Here is a 17,995-nt window from a genome sequence, read left to right as displayed (position 1 = left end):
AAGATGGAAAGAAAACTAATATGTAGGGAACTGAGCTGTAATTGAGATTTTCAGTTGACATACAAACTTATGTGAAAAACTTATTCTGTTCATTGAATAGTCTCATGCGTGAGCAGCTGGTAATTGTTATGTCTGAACATTCTGAAGCTTCATGTGCCTTTCTTTTTCTCTTAATTTTTTTTATAATCAATGCTGAGAGATATCTTAATGTGATAGGCGCTTTATGAATGTTGTGAATTGTTATCATTATTGTTATCATTATTATCATAATCATTGTCAATTTTTCATTTCTGAGATTGAAAACGATACCTTTCAATTTTTAATCTGTATTGTCTATGAAATCAAGGTGGGTTGTGCACAAATTATGTCTATGGCGATTTCAGACTTCTGCAGTGAACGAGTTAATCACGAGTTAACCACACGATTACCATAGGGGAAACTTCTCTCAATGATCAAATAATTAGACTGAAACCAAGACAATATCAAGGGTTCATGATAGAGTCTTGTTTTGCTTTATAGCATAGTGAAAAGAGTTTTCTTTATTTCTAGCGCTAACGGAGTGTGTAAATAACACAGGTCATTGTCACCTTTCAACCGTGCCTGGGTTTTACTCCAGAACCTAAGTGATTGAAAGAATAGCATGGCCTGAGCATGGCTTGAACCGAAACAGACTGTGTCCGTTTTCAGGACGGTCACATGTTCATACAATGACACCAGGAGGAAAGCTTGGGACAAAGAAATGGAGGGATAGAGCGGGAGAGAGAGAGATGGAGAGGGAGTCCGGTTTTGACATGAAGTCATAATGAGCGACTGCAATGCTGTATTATATTGTAGGCAACTATTTCCGTGTCTCCCAGTCACAGAAAGAAGTTGCTTTAGGTAATGTCACCTGCAAGAGAGATCTAAAGCAGTTTGGAGCGTTCTTTCCATGCTACTGAGCATTCATAGTAAAATTCTACCTACTGAAAGATAAGTCTAAATACATGATGACGAGGATTGCTGCTTGCTGCTGGGTGATGTTGGTTATATTGGCCTCAGGGCTGCCGGGACGAGACGGCAAGATTACGTGCTTGGATCCCAGTGGTACACTGTAGACTGGTGAGTCATTGAATGCCATAAACATATCTAGGCTCTATCACTGTTTGTTTTGTTTGTTTGTTTGTTTGTTTGTTCATTTCCCATCTTGTTCATCACAATGCAGTCGATCTTAACTTCGTCCTATCCACCGTATACGCTGTATGTGAAGTATATCCGGAGATAGTGCATATAAAATTTCTTAACTGGGGTCAATTGTCAATATAATGCCGCTTTACGTATGAGCTCACTGATGATCCTTTTAGTGCAATGTGAAGACCAGTGTGAAGACCACACCCAAATCTCGTTTTATCACACACAAGCTGATTGATTACGTGTATTCAGTGTGCTGGGAAGTCATGGACCACTTCCGTCTCTAGAGGTATTCCCCGCGCGGTATGCACCTTAGCTTTATTGCACGCCATCGCCTGTTATATTTTACGATGTGAATGTACCATATCAGGGCTCCACACAAACTCTTTTCTCTGTTTCGAGCCATTAAGATATTTGAATTTGACATTTTAGTAGGCCGAAAAAGAAATATAGTGGCCTGAAATAAAGAAGTCAGTTTTCTTTCTTTATTTTGTATATGGCCTAAAGCGAAACTAAATTCAGTAATGTAATCTGTATCTGTTTTGTCTCTTGGTCTTTCATTTCGTATCACGATAATTATATTGAAGCGTCTGTCTGTAGCGAACTTCAACAAGTTACTGTTGATCAGAATTCTTTGGCACAATATTACATTACCATACCACTTTCATGATTGTTTTTAGGATTAATGTATTGGTTGTTTTTCTCTTTTGATATCAAATATTTCATAAGACGTGTATCATAGAGACAGGGAAGAAGAGAAGTAAAGTAAATGTATATAACCTCATTAATTGTTATCAGCACTCAGCAGATAATTCATACTGCAACCGTGACTAAAATTCCAGAATGTTAACAAACTCCCTTACGCTACAATAGCAGTTCAACACATAGGAAACCTTGATCTGCACTTAGAGTGTAAATTCAGATTGTTTTTCACCTCTAAATACGCTTGAAATTGCTGAGAGCATTATTCATGACAAGTTTGATGATTCAGTTAAAAGAAAAATCTTACCCAGTTTCGAAATTAACTTATAAATTTCTTTGCAACTTACAACTTTAAAAAAGCTGAACATGAAACCATTACTACTCCTAGCCCAGGGGCGATTCAGTGCTTCATTAAACCCCTGCGAACGTGATTTCAACTACTTCAAACGTTTTCTCCATGTATTAACTTCATGATGAAAAGTCGGAACAATAACGTGTGCCTTATACAATATTTCTAACATCCCTTTGTTTAAAGCTGTGCCATATCATCGATCTTTTATGGACATAATTATGTTTAAGTCTGATTGAAGTCTGTCTTAGCGTTTTTAGCAGAGATGAGAAATATGTTCACATTTTCCTTGTGATTAAAAAACAAAAACAAAAACAAAAACAAAAAAAAACTCATGGGGTATAGCGCTCTATCAATACGTTCCCGACAGTTGCCCGACTTTCGAATATTCGACAATGAGACTTGAATTGATATTATCGATAAGTTGCTTATACTTTAGTAAAATGATTTTAAGGTCTCCAAAGTCATTGTTACCTGTGATTTGTTCATTGAAGTGTCTATTAGTTAATCGTAGGAATTTTTGTGACCCGACATCAAACTTTAGTGGCTCGGACCACAGGACCATCCTTACAACGTCGAGCTACACTCCGGAACTCGTTTTCTCTCAAACTTCAGGTTTATTGTCTACAAGCTACCTCGAGATTCGAAGAGCAGTGACCCGCTCATCAAAGAGGGCGTTGCTCACATGTACATGGATGTGAACAGCCAGTTTTTTCTCGATTGAAATGAGCAGATCGTAAAATATAGCTGATTACAAGAATGGAAATGAAAGAGGCAGATAGATCAAAAGAATTATGCCAACAACGGACTGTTACATTGCAAAAAGGGGTTCACACGACGACGTGACTTTGCAAAATGCCTCAATAACCTGTAACCTGATTTGCTACCACGGAAAGAGATAAATGTATCAGTTAACAACTTTATGGACTCCTTATAGATCTGTACTCGTACTGGGTGGCACCTGCTTTAGGCGACGATATGTATGCCGAGACGTGGCTGAACGCGGCGAGCAAGCTGCCGTCTTTCTGCAGCGGTGTGTACAAGGTGGAAAATGTCGAGAATATCACTTGTGATGGCGTGCTAAGCTTCAAGTATACCAAGGACCATTCTAAATGGACAATCAGCGAGCACAAGAAGTGGACGTGCATAGGCGACATAAACAGGACTGTAAGTAGAAGCCAATGTAATGTGCGTTTATGTGTTCAAGTTGTGTATACGAACCATATACGACACTAAATGACGAGCTATATCTATAATACAGGCTTTTGTTGACGTTTTTTTTTTAATAGCGGGAGTTAAACAAAAAATGATAGAGGACAGAGATCGGTGAAAGTATGTTCAATAAGGTTGGGGAGAGTTGGAGTTTTGTGCAACCTGAGAGATAGAGAGATGCATGGATGGGAAGATAGAAGTAGGTTTTGTCTTCGCTTCTAACTTGGGATTACCAACATTCTTGTAACGTGTTTCGTCGCCTACTTGTGTCTTTGCTTTCAAACAGGAAAGTCAGTTTAAAAGACAAGGTGGGACTGTATGCTTCAATATTCCCGCTGTCTGGACCGCCTTCAACACACTGATTGCAAACTTTTCCCTCTGTCCCGCTTCTCTCAGCCATTCCTAACTTTTCCTGAAGTACGCTAAACAGGCAGTGACGTCACAATGACGATTTGCATAATTTGGAAGGAGTGATACATTGTAGAAATTAATAGCCTATGGTAGGTTTGCACATAAAATCTACACCTGAAATACAATATTAGATACATGTATTATTCTTCGGAAAAATTTATAATCTGGTCGTTGAACATCGGAATTTTTTTTTTCTAACTGTATATCTCATAAAGTGAGAGTTTCTAGAGGTTGAATTGTGAATTTGTTTGTTTGTTTGTTTGTTTTATTCAAACGCGGGTCAAAATACTTGCACTAAGCTGTTAGGCTGTTTTTCAGCAAGTCCGTATGATATAAAAAACAATGACGTGGTACAATCAACGTATAAGATAATACATGCACAGTAATCAATATAACGTAACAAAAGATGAGAGAACAACAAAACAAACAAAACAAAATTACTCAGAAATAGAAAAAACTCATAAGTCAATAAAGAAAACAGAATCTATATCCTTCAGAAATTGTGCTAACCTTGTACATGTTTTGAATAGCTACGACTGTGGCCCTGTGATCAAAACAGCTACACCGGGGAAACGGCCTCCTATAGTATTCTTAATAAATCTTACCGAAGGTCGTCATTGTACGATACCGAAATCACAAATTAAAAATTTAGTACGTATTGTTCCACATGTGAGGCAATTTGAGATGTCTCTATGTCATTCACACAAGTTTTCTATCATTATGTATTTCACGGTTTGTATAGATGCTGCTTTGTTTCCATGATCTAAAAACATAATTTGCGTCCATGATGATTATTATGTTATCATTTGACACCACTTTCATATCCAATCAATGATTGAGACATGCAATTACAGTGTGATGGGATATTTCTTATCGCTGTAGCAATGCGAAGTGATAGATGGTTTCTTGAGAAATTATGCTAGCGCATAGTTGAACGCGGTGATTAGGTTATTTCATCGTGGCAGCACTGTGAAATGATAAATTGTGTATATAGGAAAATACAAGTTGGTGGGGGCGCTGTGGCATAGTGGATAAGACTCCCAATTCCCGATCGGAGGACCCACGAGTTCGAATCCCGCCCAGTGCTTACGTCCTTGGACAAGATGTTTTTACCCAACATGTCCCTCTCGACCCAAGTGTATAAATGGGTACCTGGCAATGCTGGGGTAATAATAGTGTCAGGGCCATCTGGTAGAGTAGTGGCAACACTGAAGAGGCTACCCTGGGTAAATAAGATATCTTTATTATCATCATAGTTGTGTACGGCGATATAAGGTTATGGCATATAAACTCCTCAAAATGAGTTAAAGTTTGACATACCATATTTCTCTTATACCAGCAGTATCTTCATTAAATATGACATCATAAGAAAGCCTGATTAATTATCTTTGAAATGACACCTCACTTGCTATGACTGGGAATTCCTGGAATGCACAGTTTGACTGAGTATGAGGAAAGGTCAAATGTGAAATGTTGCAAAATAGAGCAAACGTGTAATGTCAAACAGTGTAATTCCCATAATATTTCCCATTTGCTTTGTCGTTTCAAGGAAGGAATGTGCTTGAAAAGAATGCATTGTGAGATTATCATTAGATTCAAGACTTCATCCATGAATTAAAAACTGAGTAGTATCTGCAGATTAAAATTAAACATAAAGGTTGACCAAACAGTCATCTAATGTCTAGGAAATGGGAGTTTTTGAAAGTGCTGTCATTTCAGCATTGCTCATTCCATTGGCCTTTTTTCATCAAAACTGTAAATTATCAATAGCAGAATTGTTGCGACTTTTCACTTTTGATCTGTCCCTATACTCAGCTGTTTTGCACATTCCAAGAACACCCAATCATGGCAAGTGAGGTGTCATTTTTTAAAGACAATTAATCATGCTTTCTCAAAATGTCATATTTAATTAACATAATGCGGGTATAAGAGAAATACGATATATCAAACTTTAATTGCAGAACTTATTTTGAGGAGTTTAGTTGTAGTGTGGTATGTTATATGGTGCAATATCTACAATGTATTTGCTTAATCAAAGAGAGAATTGATAAAACACGTCGCACGTGTCTCGATGTCCGTCCTAAATTTAGACAACCAAGAAATGAATGACTCCATCATAATGCTGTGCTGTATATTAAAGGTTCAATGTAAGGCAACAGTTAAATCCTTTTTGTTTGCATGAATTTTCCTACATTGGTTAGAGTGTAATCTTTGCTTTATTTGCAAACACTTTGTATTTGTGAGTGATTGTAATAAAAGTGAGTAGGCCTACGCAAAATCTGTTCTCTTTAATATGTTTAAAAATCTTTATGTAAAGTGAAAAGCATTATGACGTTCGGAAGAAATAATGATCATTAATGCCTTGTCTTTTTACCTATTCCTATTTGTATGACGTACTGCATGGTATGATGCTGGTATGTTTACCGTGGGCTTTTGTCATCTTATAAGATGAAATTACAAGCTATGGTGTGATGTAAAATGAACATAATCAAATTGGATGTACTTTCGACATAACAGTCTTGAAAGATATCTGACGAATTAGTATAAAACCATGGTGGGTAGTTCAGTAGGCATCTATACACAAACATAACAATAGCGGAAGAATTGCGTATAATGGTGAGAAGAAATTAAAAAACACATTTTGTAGACGTGTGTGTTGCTTTGATTGTGTTGTGGCTGTCTGTGTATGTATTCAATTCAATTCAATTCAATTCAATTCATTTATTTTCATTCTTCTTTTTCCAACAAAACATAACACAAGATAAATCAGGTATTACATCATAAACAAAAACATTTGCCTTTGCAATAGATAAATGATATCGATAAACATAAGAGCGCATACTGGCAAAAAAAAAACCAAACAACCCACAATAATACAAAGTCATGCTTCAGTTGGAAAAAAAAAAAAGAATAGAGAGGTCCACTAAAAAGCAAAGCTTGTATATTGTGAACCACTCATAAAACTTATGAATTACTTATTTACAAACACTTGTTGCAAATATGTATTCATGTTACAAATATGTATTCATGGCCGGCGGAACCGGGGGCAGGGGGCTCGGGCACCCCACTTTTTGTGCACCATATATATATATATATATATACATATATATATATATATGCATAAACATAACAATTATGTATGAGTACATATATATATATATATATATATATACATACATACCAATTATGTATATGTACATATATATACATATATATATATATATATATATATATCAAATATTTGCACAAATATAGAAATAAAGGAAATGGAAAAAGGAGAGAAGAGAAAGGCGAGATGAAAACTGATAAATATTTCAAGTACATCGTAAGCCTAACTCATTAACCGATATCATTGCACTAGGATAAACAAAACTAATCTTGTTTATCCAAGTCCATCATTCAATCACGAAAAGACTCTTTAGACGGGTTACTCTGTAGTATCCACTCGAACAAAGCAAAAGAAAAGGGAAATATAAAACACACTGAACATTTTGAAATATTCAGGCAGACCCAGATTACCAAGTTTTACAGCACAGAATGCATACTGCATGGTATCTGATACGAATTTGAATCAAACTGACGTTAAGAAAATTGTTCACCTTTTGAATTTTGCCGTAGATGTGCTTATATAGGGAACGTGCGAGAAAGAACAAAATGATAATCATAAGGGGGAGAGAAAGGGAGACAAGGGATAGGGAGGATTCCAACAAATCAGCAAACAAGAATCATGTTGTGAATGATACAAGAGGGAAAAGAATAAGAGGGCCACTAGCTGTTTGTTATATAGGATCAGTCAAAATACCATGACGCCTTCATTGATCTTCGTGATCGTAGTTTTGTCCGAAGATGCTGTCCTTGCCATACCCTCCTGCATCACGACTGAAAACAGAACATAATAGTCGTATATATGTCATCCCATTATTCTTACCTTATTCAGGTTGAAAAATGACTGTGACTTTGGACAAACATAAAAAGCTTTATGGATCGAAATCTTTCCTTCTGTTGCTTTTTGTGAGAGCAGGAAAAAAGAAAGTTTGGTAAAGAAGTAGGTGCAGAAAACACTTATCGATAACAATACATGCTTTTAAAACTCGATACCTTATCACGTGAGTTGCAGTGCTTGAATATTGGTATGAACTTCCGTCATGTTCCCAGTCGACGAAAGAGCTTTGACCGTGACCGTGTCGTATGCAAGAGTGTCCTGATACAGTAGGTTGGGAGCACGTTTGTCCGAAGAGCCCAATTGATTCATTCCCATTCCATGCTGGGGAACGTTTGATGTGCTGAACAGAAATTCCATATTTACATGATGACAGGGAAAACTACAGTTTGTGTGATGTTGGTTGTCTTGGCAACCGGGCTGCCAGGACGAGACGGCAAGATTACGTGCATGGATCCCAGTGGTAACCCGGTAGACTGGTGAGTTCAGATACTATTCTTTTAGGATCTCCCTTGTGTGTGACATTCATAATATATTACAATGTATTTCATCTTAGATTTGCCGTAAGATTGCAAGATTTGTAAGATTTTATTGACTCTATCGACCCCTTCTCGGGGTATGAGAGTACAAACATATTTACAATATATGAATACAAAAATATAAGTGATAATGTACATGTACATGTGAAAATAACAGATATAAATGAATATGTTTACAAAACAAGGCGTAAAGGACGTTTAACTACTCTACCACTACGTGTACAAACATTCACATCTACTTTACTTTCTACAAAACTACCGTCTTTCTTCTTTGGTATTGAAGAGAACTGAAACATAATAATTCTGACAAATTTGGTTAGTTTTTTCAAATGGCAAGCATTAGTTGAACTGAATAATTTGGCCATATGTCATGCACTTGGTCTACTGGCCGTCAAGCTACTTGGTAAATACAACAGTCTCTCTTTGTTGAAAAAGGGACAAACAAAAATATAATGAAATTCACCCCCTATATCGTCGGATGAACATAGTACAATGCAATTCATCTGTCAGGCTTGCATCAAACCTGCCCTTATTAACGGGTAATCCATTAGATTTACATCTGAATTTACTTAATGTAATATAACCTTTCTTACACAAGACCTGTAAATACTTCTCTAACATCAAATTATCCTTAAACATTGTCTAATATGTACAGATTCTATTTGACCATGTTGCTGCTCTCCACTCTTGAATAAACATATCAAAAAGTCTAACTTTTGAGGTGTGTGAAATCCATGCAGTACTAAATCCACCCCCTTGTGCTAACCATACATTCCCTAGCCCTGCATAATAAAAAAATATTTGCGATAAATGATAACCAGGATTTTGACGTGGAGTGTATGTCTCCTTGTAAATGCAGAAGAAATTTGAAAATTGTACATGAGTGTTTGGCTTTTTTCCCTTGACTAATCTCAACCAGAATCCAATCATTCGACATTTAATATGGTTCAAAATTGGAACCATGTTAGACGTGTTTTTATCTAAGTTTATCCTATGTACATTTAACACACAGCTTTGACAGCTGTTTATGTGACTTCGCCCGTCCTCTTGACCAAAACGTAGAAATGGATATCTAGAGATGGTATATAGGTTGATAGTAATTTACAATGATTTCTGGTGTGCTGAAAGAGAAAGATTGGGAAGGACATGGAGGAAGTAGGAGATGAAGAGAACAGTATATTCTCAAACTACTCCTCTTTGAAACTTCAGGTTTATTGTCTACAAGCTACCTTGTGACTCAAAGAGCAGTGACCCGCTCATCAAAGAGGGCGTTGCTCACATGTACATGGATGTAAACAGCCAGTCTTTCTCGCGGTCCACGGTCTCTCTCAAAGACACCAACCAGGCTGTGGCCCGAACTCTACAGCAAATTTACAAGAATCACAAAAGTCAGGTACACCAACATTCTCTTCAAACTCTCCTATTGTTCGTATTCAAGAAATATTGAGGTCACGCCAACAGAATCAATGATAATGTATACAAGGCATAAGATAGCGTATTTAAACATTACGAATAAAAAGTTATTCGCACACCTTGCAGAATTGTTCGGTAACAGACATACAAGCCAGTAAACAAACAAACAAACAAACAAACATTCATAACTTTCACTTCAATCATTGACACGGATAGCATTGCAACGAAATTTAAGATAGGTAGAATCGACCCTCTGTAGAACAGTGTCATCACTGAGGAGGCTATACCATGTATACCCTGGATGAAGAAGACCGTGGTAATTACTGTTAACATTTTTCTTCTTCTTCTTCTTCTTCTTCTTCTTCTTATTATTATTATTATCATTATTATTATTATTATTATTATTATTATTATTATTATTATTATTATCATTATTATTATCATTATTATTATTATTATTATCATTACTACTACTGCTACTACTACTATCATGAGTATTACTACTATCATCATCATCATTATCAATATCAATAGCATTAATGACAGTATTATTATATCAGTCTCCTCTTATTCTGTATGTTCCTTTTTTTCTCCTTATCACAGGATGTCGTGTATGTATTGTACAATGACGAGTTTCCTAATGGAACGGTGTCTTTAGATAAGGGTCACACGAAAGGTAAAGATTAGTTAGGTCTTTACATTTAAAGTTATTATCATCCACTAATCGCACCAACCTCTCACACCTAGATCAATGATTGCTTAAATATTCAATGTTTAGAATAACCAGACTGATTGAACAAACTGGTACTTCACTATCAGGTTATGATTAGATTTGTTCACGAGCTTTATATCACGCAATTAACGTAAGAAGCATTTCATTGTCCGCATCAAATCACCATAGCAACCATGCCCCTCTCCTTACTAATTGGTATATTTGACAATATTATTGTCAACTTATGAGTTCTTCTTTTCCTTCTTCTTCTTGTTTCATAATCATCACGCAATATATCTTACAGGTGATATTGCTTTCGACCATGAATCGGGATTCTGGTTGATTCATAGCGTCCCGAAATTCCCGAATAGCTCTGATCAGAGTTACGTTTGGCCATCCAATGCGGTATGGTTCGGCCAGTCCATGCTGTGTATCTCTATGAAGACTCTAGAGTTCGTCAAAGTTGGTAATATGAAAGGCGTTCACAGTCATTTGACCTCTTATCCTTTAATTTTTTTGTTTATTATAGTGTAAGGTATAATATAAAGCGACAGTCATCAACACCACAACACATCCTCCTCCTCCTCAATATCTCCCATTGAACTGATTAAATTTTACTACTACAGCTGCTTTTACTTGTACCCCTACTTCTACTGTCACAAATGGTACTTCGCACTTTTAAACCGTTATTGTCTAACTATTGTAACTTTTCTGATACTTGCATGATTCATTACTCTCGCATTTGTGTTAACTTGTTTCATTGACCTTTTAAAATAACATGATAAATACTTCAAAGATGGAAGTGCTATGAAGTCAATTTTAAGATCTTTTTTTTAATCCGAACATAGGGGAAGTGTACTAATATTTCGTAATTTAAGGAGAGTAAAATTGTGAAATACAACACAATAGAATTAACAACAAACAAGGCATTAACCCTATTAAGCCCAAGCTATTTTGACCCTTCCCAGGCCTAAGGGGGGGGGGGGGGGCACATTGTACCCCCCCCCCCCCTACATAACTTTGTTATTGTTTGATGTTTCATCGTCATATTTGGTACATGGGTAGAGCAACTCATACTCTACATGACCGCATACTTGAATTTTTTCACGGTCACCCATAGAGGGCGCTATTCACCAAAATATAAAGAAATACATAGGAAATATGTTAAAAACATGATTTTCTGTATAATTTCTTTATCCCCAGTATATATGTCTTATCATAGACCAATATTTTTCATATTTGCCACAAATAATGTGCAAGTCAAGGCTCATTATTTGTTATGGTTGAAATTTCTCAAGGTCACCACATAGGGGCGCTATTCATAACAAAATAAAGAAATACATTATGAGACCTGTGATGTATTGTTTGGGATAGGTACATGCATAGTAATCATATTTCATATTCCCATAATATTGGAATTTCAAGTTTGCAGATTGATAATGTGATAAACAAATGATATTAGAGGTATAACTTGGGTGAAGGAATCAAAATGACACAAAATAGAATGGCAATCTTTGGAAAATACTTTTATTTTCAAGTATCTCTTTTATATTTATTGTTTTATGCCGTTGGCACAAAAAAAAGAAAAGAAATAATAGGAAAAGCATTTCAGAGCCATAATTACTTCACATTTTGCTTCTTCAGCAAATTTCAGCCAAGAAACGCCTATTTCATACATTATAATATTGTAAATTGGAATTGGAACAGAAAAATACGCAAAAATCTGACTGACATGGTTGTCAGTTTATGGTTGCCATGACAACCAGCAATATCAAATATGGCTTAATTATATATCAAAACGTTCGGAATAAGATTTTAGGAAAAGTCACCAAATTTTGTTCAAATTGGATAGAAGGCGAAGGAGTGGCGAATGAAAATCTGGTAGGGGGCACAATGTGCCCCCCCCCCCCCTTGGGCTTTATAGGGTTAAAGCTTCTTCCTTTCTTCCACGTTCAGGGAGTGGATAATAATTGAATACAACAATTGAAGTAATTCTCTTGGCAAAATGGTATGATCCTTTTAATGTGGACAGTATGAAAATAACAAAGGAAGAGAGAGAATACCGACGTCGTGTTTGAACCTAAACTTCAGAATCGCCCTAAATTATTACGCACAAAGATGGAAACGTCACAACTCAGACTAAGACGAAAGGATGGATATCTGTACGTGAGGAAGTATGACTTGCTAACATCATTAACTCAAGGGATATATGAAGAGAGATCGAGTTACTGAAGCTCGGCCAAGTTGACTTGCGTGACACAAGAAGACAACATGGACAAGAATATGAGATGTTGCGAAATTCTTCAAATTCATTGTCGTTTTTTCTTAGGGGGAAAAACTCGACTTGTCGACCATAAAAAAGCTTCCAGTCTATACTTAATCTATACAGACTAATAATCATAATTTTCACTTGATTCCGTGAACTTTTTTTCACAGCTCACCAACTTTTGTACAACAACCCATGGGTGTACGACGCAAACATTCCGCAGTCTTTCAAAGCGAAATTTGAAGACCTTGTTTCGGTCACCGAGGGACACCACGTCGAAAGTGCTCCTTGGAACAGCTCGGTTGTCTTGACTTCTGCAGGTGGACAAGCTTTCACCAGCTATGCTAAATTCGTCAATTTCGGTGAAGGTGAAATGATTTTGTAATCGTGAAGAGTGATTTAATGAAAGTGATATAATGACGAAACTAATGTTTATGATGATGATGACTACGGTGATAAAGATATTGGTGTTGATAGGAACCTCCTGAAATCATGAATGATGAAAACCATTCCATGAATAACGATGACGATGAAATATTCCATCCAAATACATGCATAACTATAAAGAGAAGGGTTTCAATGGATGATTATGACGGTGGTTAGTGATGATGATGACATGGTCGTCGACGAAGCACGACTCCGACTGAGAGAACTGCTGTCGCAGTCTCTACCATGATTTGACAAATTTACCCATTTAAAGAATTAGGGATGGAGCATGCAATGTAAGAGAAACTGGGATTTTTACGACAGTTGCAGTTAAAAAGTGATGATCGTTACAATGGTAAGAATTTAAATGAATAGAACAGATATTGTCTGCAGTGATGACGAGTTTTCCCATACCGTATAGGAGTTCAAGACTCGGATAGAAGAAGTGGATATGATATCGATGATGATATCGATGATGATAGTGATGACGGTGATGAAAGCGATTGTGATATATCTGCATCATAAAACCTCGAAATAGCTTTGCCAAGAAAGTTGGCAAATTAAACTGCAAGGGTTGTAGAAGAACAATCATGTTGATGAAAAATTAGCAGATCGTGAAATATAGCTGATTACAAGAATAGAAATGATAGAGGCAGATGAATCAAAAGACTATGTCAACAGAGGACTGTTACATTGCAAAAAGGGGTTGGCACGACGACCTGAATTTGTAAAACTCCTCAATGACCCGTAAACTAATTTGCTATCACGGAAAAAATTACCAGTTAACAACTTTATGGGTTCCTTATAGATCTGTACTCGCACTGGGTGGCACCTGCTTTAGGCGACGATATGTATGCCGAGACGTGGAGGAAGGCGGCGACCAAGCTACCGTCTTTCTGCACCGGAGTGTACAAGGTGGAAAATGTCGAGAATATCACTTTTGATGGCGTGCTAAGCTTCGAGTATACCAAGGACCATTCTAAATGGGCAATCAGCGAGCATGAGAAGTGGACGTGCATAGGCGACATCAACAGGAATGTAAGTAGAAGCCAATGTTCTGTGCGTTTATGTGTTCACGTTGTGTATACAAACCATTTACGACACTAAGTAATGAAGAGCTATAGCTATAATACATGCTTTTGTTGACGTTTTTGAACAGCGGGAGTTTAAAAACAATGATAAAGGACAGATCTATGATTAAGATCGGTGAAAGTATGTTCTATGAGGATGGGAAGAGTTGGAGTTTTGTGCAACCTGAGAGATAGAGAGATGCATGGATGGGAAGATAGAAGTAGGGTTTGTCTTCCGCTTCTAACTCTTGGGATTACCAACATTCTTGTAAAGTGTTTCGTCGCCTACTTGTGTCTTTGCTTTTAAACAGGAAAGCCAGTTTAAAAGAGGAGGTGGGACTGTATGCTTCAAAATTCCCGCTGTCTGGACCGCCTTCAACACACTGATTGCGAACTTTTCCCGCTGTCCCGCTTCTCTCAGCCATTCCTAACTTTCCTGAAGTACGTTAAACAGGCAGTGACGTCATAATGACGATTTGCATCATTTGGAAGGAGTGATACATTGTAGAAATTAATAGCCTATGGTAGGTTTGCACATAAAATCTACACCTGAAATACAATATTAGATACATGTATTATTCTTCGGAAAAATTTATAATCTGGTCGTTGAGTAAGAGTTTCTAGAGGTTGAATTGTGAATTTGTTTGTTTGTTTGTTTGTTTGTTTTATTTAAACGCGGGTCAAAATACTTGCACTAAGCTGTTAGGCTGCTTTTCAGCAAGTCCGTATGATATAAAAAAATGATGTGGTACAATCAACGTATAAGATAATACATTCACAGTAATCAATATAACGTAACAAAAAGATGAGAGAACAACAAAACAAACAAAACAAAATTACTGAGAAATAGAAAAAACTCATAAGTCAATAAAGAAAACAGAATCTATATCCTTCAGAAATTGTGCTAACCTTGTACATGTTTTGAATAGCTACGACTGTGGCCCTGTAATCAAAACAGCTACACCGGGGATCGGGCCTCCTATAGTATTCTTGATAAATCTTACCGAAGGTCGTTATTGTACGATAATGAAATCATAAATCACTTTAGTACGAATTGTTCCACATGTGAGGCTATTTGAGATGTCTCAATGTCATTCACACAAGTTTTTTGTCATGATGTATTTCACGGATTGTATAGATGCTGCTTTGTTTCCATGATCTTACAAAAACATAATTTGCGCCCATGATAATTATCATGTTGGCATTTGACACCACTTTCATATCCAATTGAGAAATGGAATTACAGTGTGATGGGATATTTCTTATCGCTGTGGCAATGCGAAGTGATAGATGGTGTCTTGAGAAATTGTACCAGCGCATAGTTGAACGCGGCGATTAGGATATTTCATCGTGGCAGCACTGTGAAATGATAAATTGTGTATATAGGAAAATACAAGTTGGTGGGGGGCGCTGTGACATAGTGGATAAGACTCCCAATTCCCGATCGGATGACCCACGAGTTCGAATCCCGCCCATATGCAGTGCTTACGTCCTTGGACAAGATGTTTTTACCCACCATGTCCCTCTCGACCCAGGTGTATAAATGGGTACCTGACAACGCTAGGGTAATACATGTACTAATGGCAGGGCCCTCTGGTAGAGCAGTGGCAACACTGAAGAGACTACCCTGGGTAAATAAGATATCATTATTATTATCATCATTAAGTATAGTTGTGTACGGCGATAAGGTTATGGCATATTATAGTTGTAGTGTGGTATGTTATATGGTGCAATATCTACAATGTATTTGCTTAAACAAAGAGAGAATTGATAAAACACGTCGCTCGTGTCTCAATGAATGCGGCTATTATAATGCTGTGCTGTATTTCAAAGGTTCAATGTCAGGCAACAGTTAAATCCTTTTTGTTTCAATGAATTTCCCTACATTGGTTAGAGTGTAATCTCTGATTTATTTACAAACCCTTTGTAAATTTGAGTGATTGTAATAAAAGTGAGTAGGCCTACACAAAATCTGATCTCTTTATATAATGTTTAGATATCTTTAAATAAAGTGAAAAGCATTATGACGTTCAAATGAAATGATAATGATCATCGATGTCTTATCTTTTATCTATTCCTCTTTGTATAACATATTGTATGGAATGATGCCTGTGTGTTTAACGCATATAGTCTTTTGTCATCTTATAAGATGAAATTACAAGGTATGGTATAATGCAAAATGAACGTAATTGGATTGGACGTGCTGAAAAGATATCTGACGAATATAAAGTATAAACGATGGCGGGCAGTCAAGTATAGAGATCTTTTCACAAACATATTAACAATAGTGCAAGAATTGCGTAATGGAGAGAAGAAATTAAACATATTTTATAGTCTTTTTGGTAGACGCGTGTGTTGCTTTAGTTGTATTGTGGATGTCTGTGTATGTACATGTATTATATATATGTATATGTATATGTATATGTATATGTATATGTATATGTATATGTATATGTATACATGTATGTACATGTATAGATGAGTCTGCACACACAAATATGGAAATAAAGAAAGATGGACATAAGGGAGAGGAGAAGAAACAAGTTGAGACGAAAACTGATAAAACTCTAGAACCCATTTACCAATGAAAGCATCGTACTGAGATAAACAAAACTAATCTTGTTTATTCAAGCCGACCCAGATCATCAAATTTTACAGCAAAACCCAAAATAACCCCCAAAGCACTCCAAAGCACATGATTATGTATATGTATATATATATATATATATATATATATATATATATATATGCATACATATGTTATATATACATATCTAAATATATATATATATATATATATATATATATATATGTATATATTTGCACAAATATAGAAATAAAGGAAATGGAAAGGGGAGAGAAGAAGAGAAAGATAAGATAAATGCTGATAAAATTTTCACTTTCAGACCTACAGAGTAAGCCTAACCCATTAACCGATGAATTCATTACATTGGGATAAACAAAACTAACCTTGTTTATCCAGTCCATCATTCAATCACGGAGACTTTTTAGAAGGGATATTATGTAGTAGCCACTTGAACGAAGCAAAGGAAAAGAGAAATATTAACACAATGAAAATTTTGTAATATTCACGCAAACCCAGATTACCAAGTTTTACAGCACAGAATACAACACATTGAATGGTATCTGATACAATGACTTTGAATGAATTGAAATGACTTTAAGCAAATTGTTCATCTTTGGAATTTTACCATAGACGTTTTTATCAGGGTGCATGTGAGAAAGAACAAAATAATAATTATCAGGGGGAGGAGGGAAGAGAGAGAGAGAGAGAGAGAGAGAGAGAGAGGGTCCAACGAATGAGCAAAACAAAAGAATCATCTTGTAAATGATACAAGAGGTAAAAGAATACGAGGGCCACTAACTGTTTGTTACATAGGATCAGACACAATACCATGACGGTTGAACTTCGTGAACGTAAATTCATCCAAGATGCTATCCTTGTCATACCCTCCTTCTATACACGTCTGAAAACAGAACATAATAGTCACAGAGATGTCATCCCATTATTCTTACCTCATTCAGGTTGAATATGTGGCTGTGACATTGGAAAACATAAAAAGCTTTATGGATCGAGATCTTTCCTTTTGCTGCGTATGTGAGAGAAGGAGAAAAGAAAGTTTGGTAAAAAAAAAGTAAGTGCACAAAACACTTATCGATAACAATACATGCTTTTAAAACTCGATACCCTATCACGTGAGTTGCAGTGCTTGAATATTGGTATGAACTTCCGTCATGTTCCCAGTCGCCGAAGAGATTTGACCGTG

General features: G+C 36.4%; 1 protein-coding gene across 1 annotated transcript; it reads left to right on the top strand.

The window, feature by feature from the left end:
• The first annotated feature begins 3,196 nt into the window (after positions 1-3,196).
• Positions 3,197-14,638, top strand: LOC140240671 (plancitoxin-1-like). The gene is made up of 8 exons (XM_072320424.1): positions 3,197-3,385; positions 8,133-8,260; positions 9,530-9,713; positions 10,337-10,409; positions 10,750-10,911; positions 12,882-13,079; positions 13,946-14,175; positions 14,519-14,638. The coding sequence occupies exons 1-8, from the start codon at positions 3,197-3,199 to the stop codon at positions 14,636-14,638; spliced, it is 1,284 nt and encodes a 427-aa protein (XP_072176525.1).
• Positions 14,639-17,995: the final 3,357 nt, after the last annotated feature.

Source organism: Diadema setosum, chromosome 17 (assembly GCF_964275005.1).
Source record: "Diadema setosum chromosome 17, eeDiaSeto1, whole genome shotgun sequence".
NCBI classification, from domain to species: Eukaryota; Metazoa; Echinodermata; class Echinoidea; order Diadematoida; family Diadematidae; genus Diadema; species Diadema setosum.
Note: the sequence above shows the minus strand (reverse complement) of the source record. Positions and strands in the feature narration are given on the sequence as shown.

What these genes read in the sequence shown, in the direction of transcription:
- LOC140240671 (XM_072320424.1), top strand. Translation starts at nt 3,197, where the DNA reads ATGTATGCCGAGACGTGGCTGAACGCGGCGAGCAAGCTGCCGTCTTTC. An exon ending in TAGGCGACATAAACAGGACT is followed by an intron (nt 3,386 to 8,132) that starts GTAAGTAGAAGC and finishes TGTGCTGAACAG; the next exon opens with AAATTCCATATTTACATGAT. An exon ending in AGTGGTAACCCGGTAGACTG is followed by an intron (nt 8,261 to 9,529) that starts GTGAGTTCAGAT and finishes TTGAAACTTCAG; the next exon opens with GTTTATTGTCTACAAGCTAC.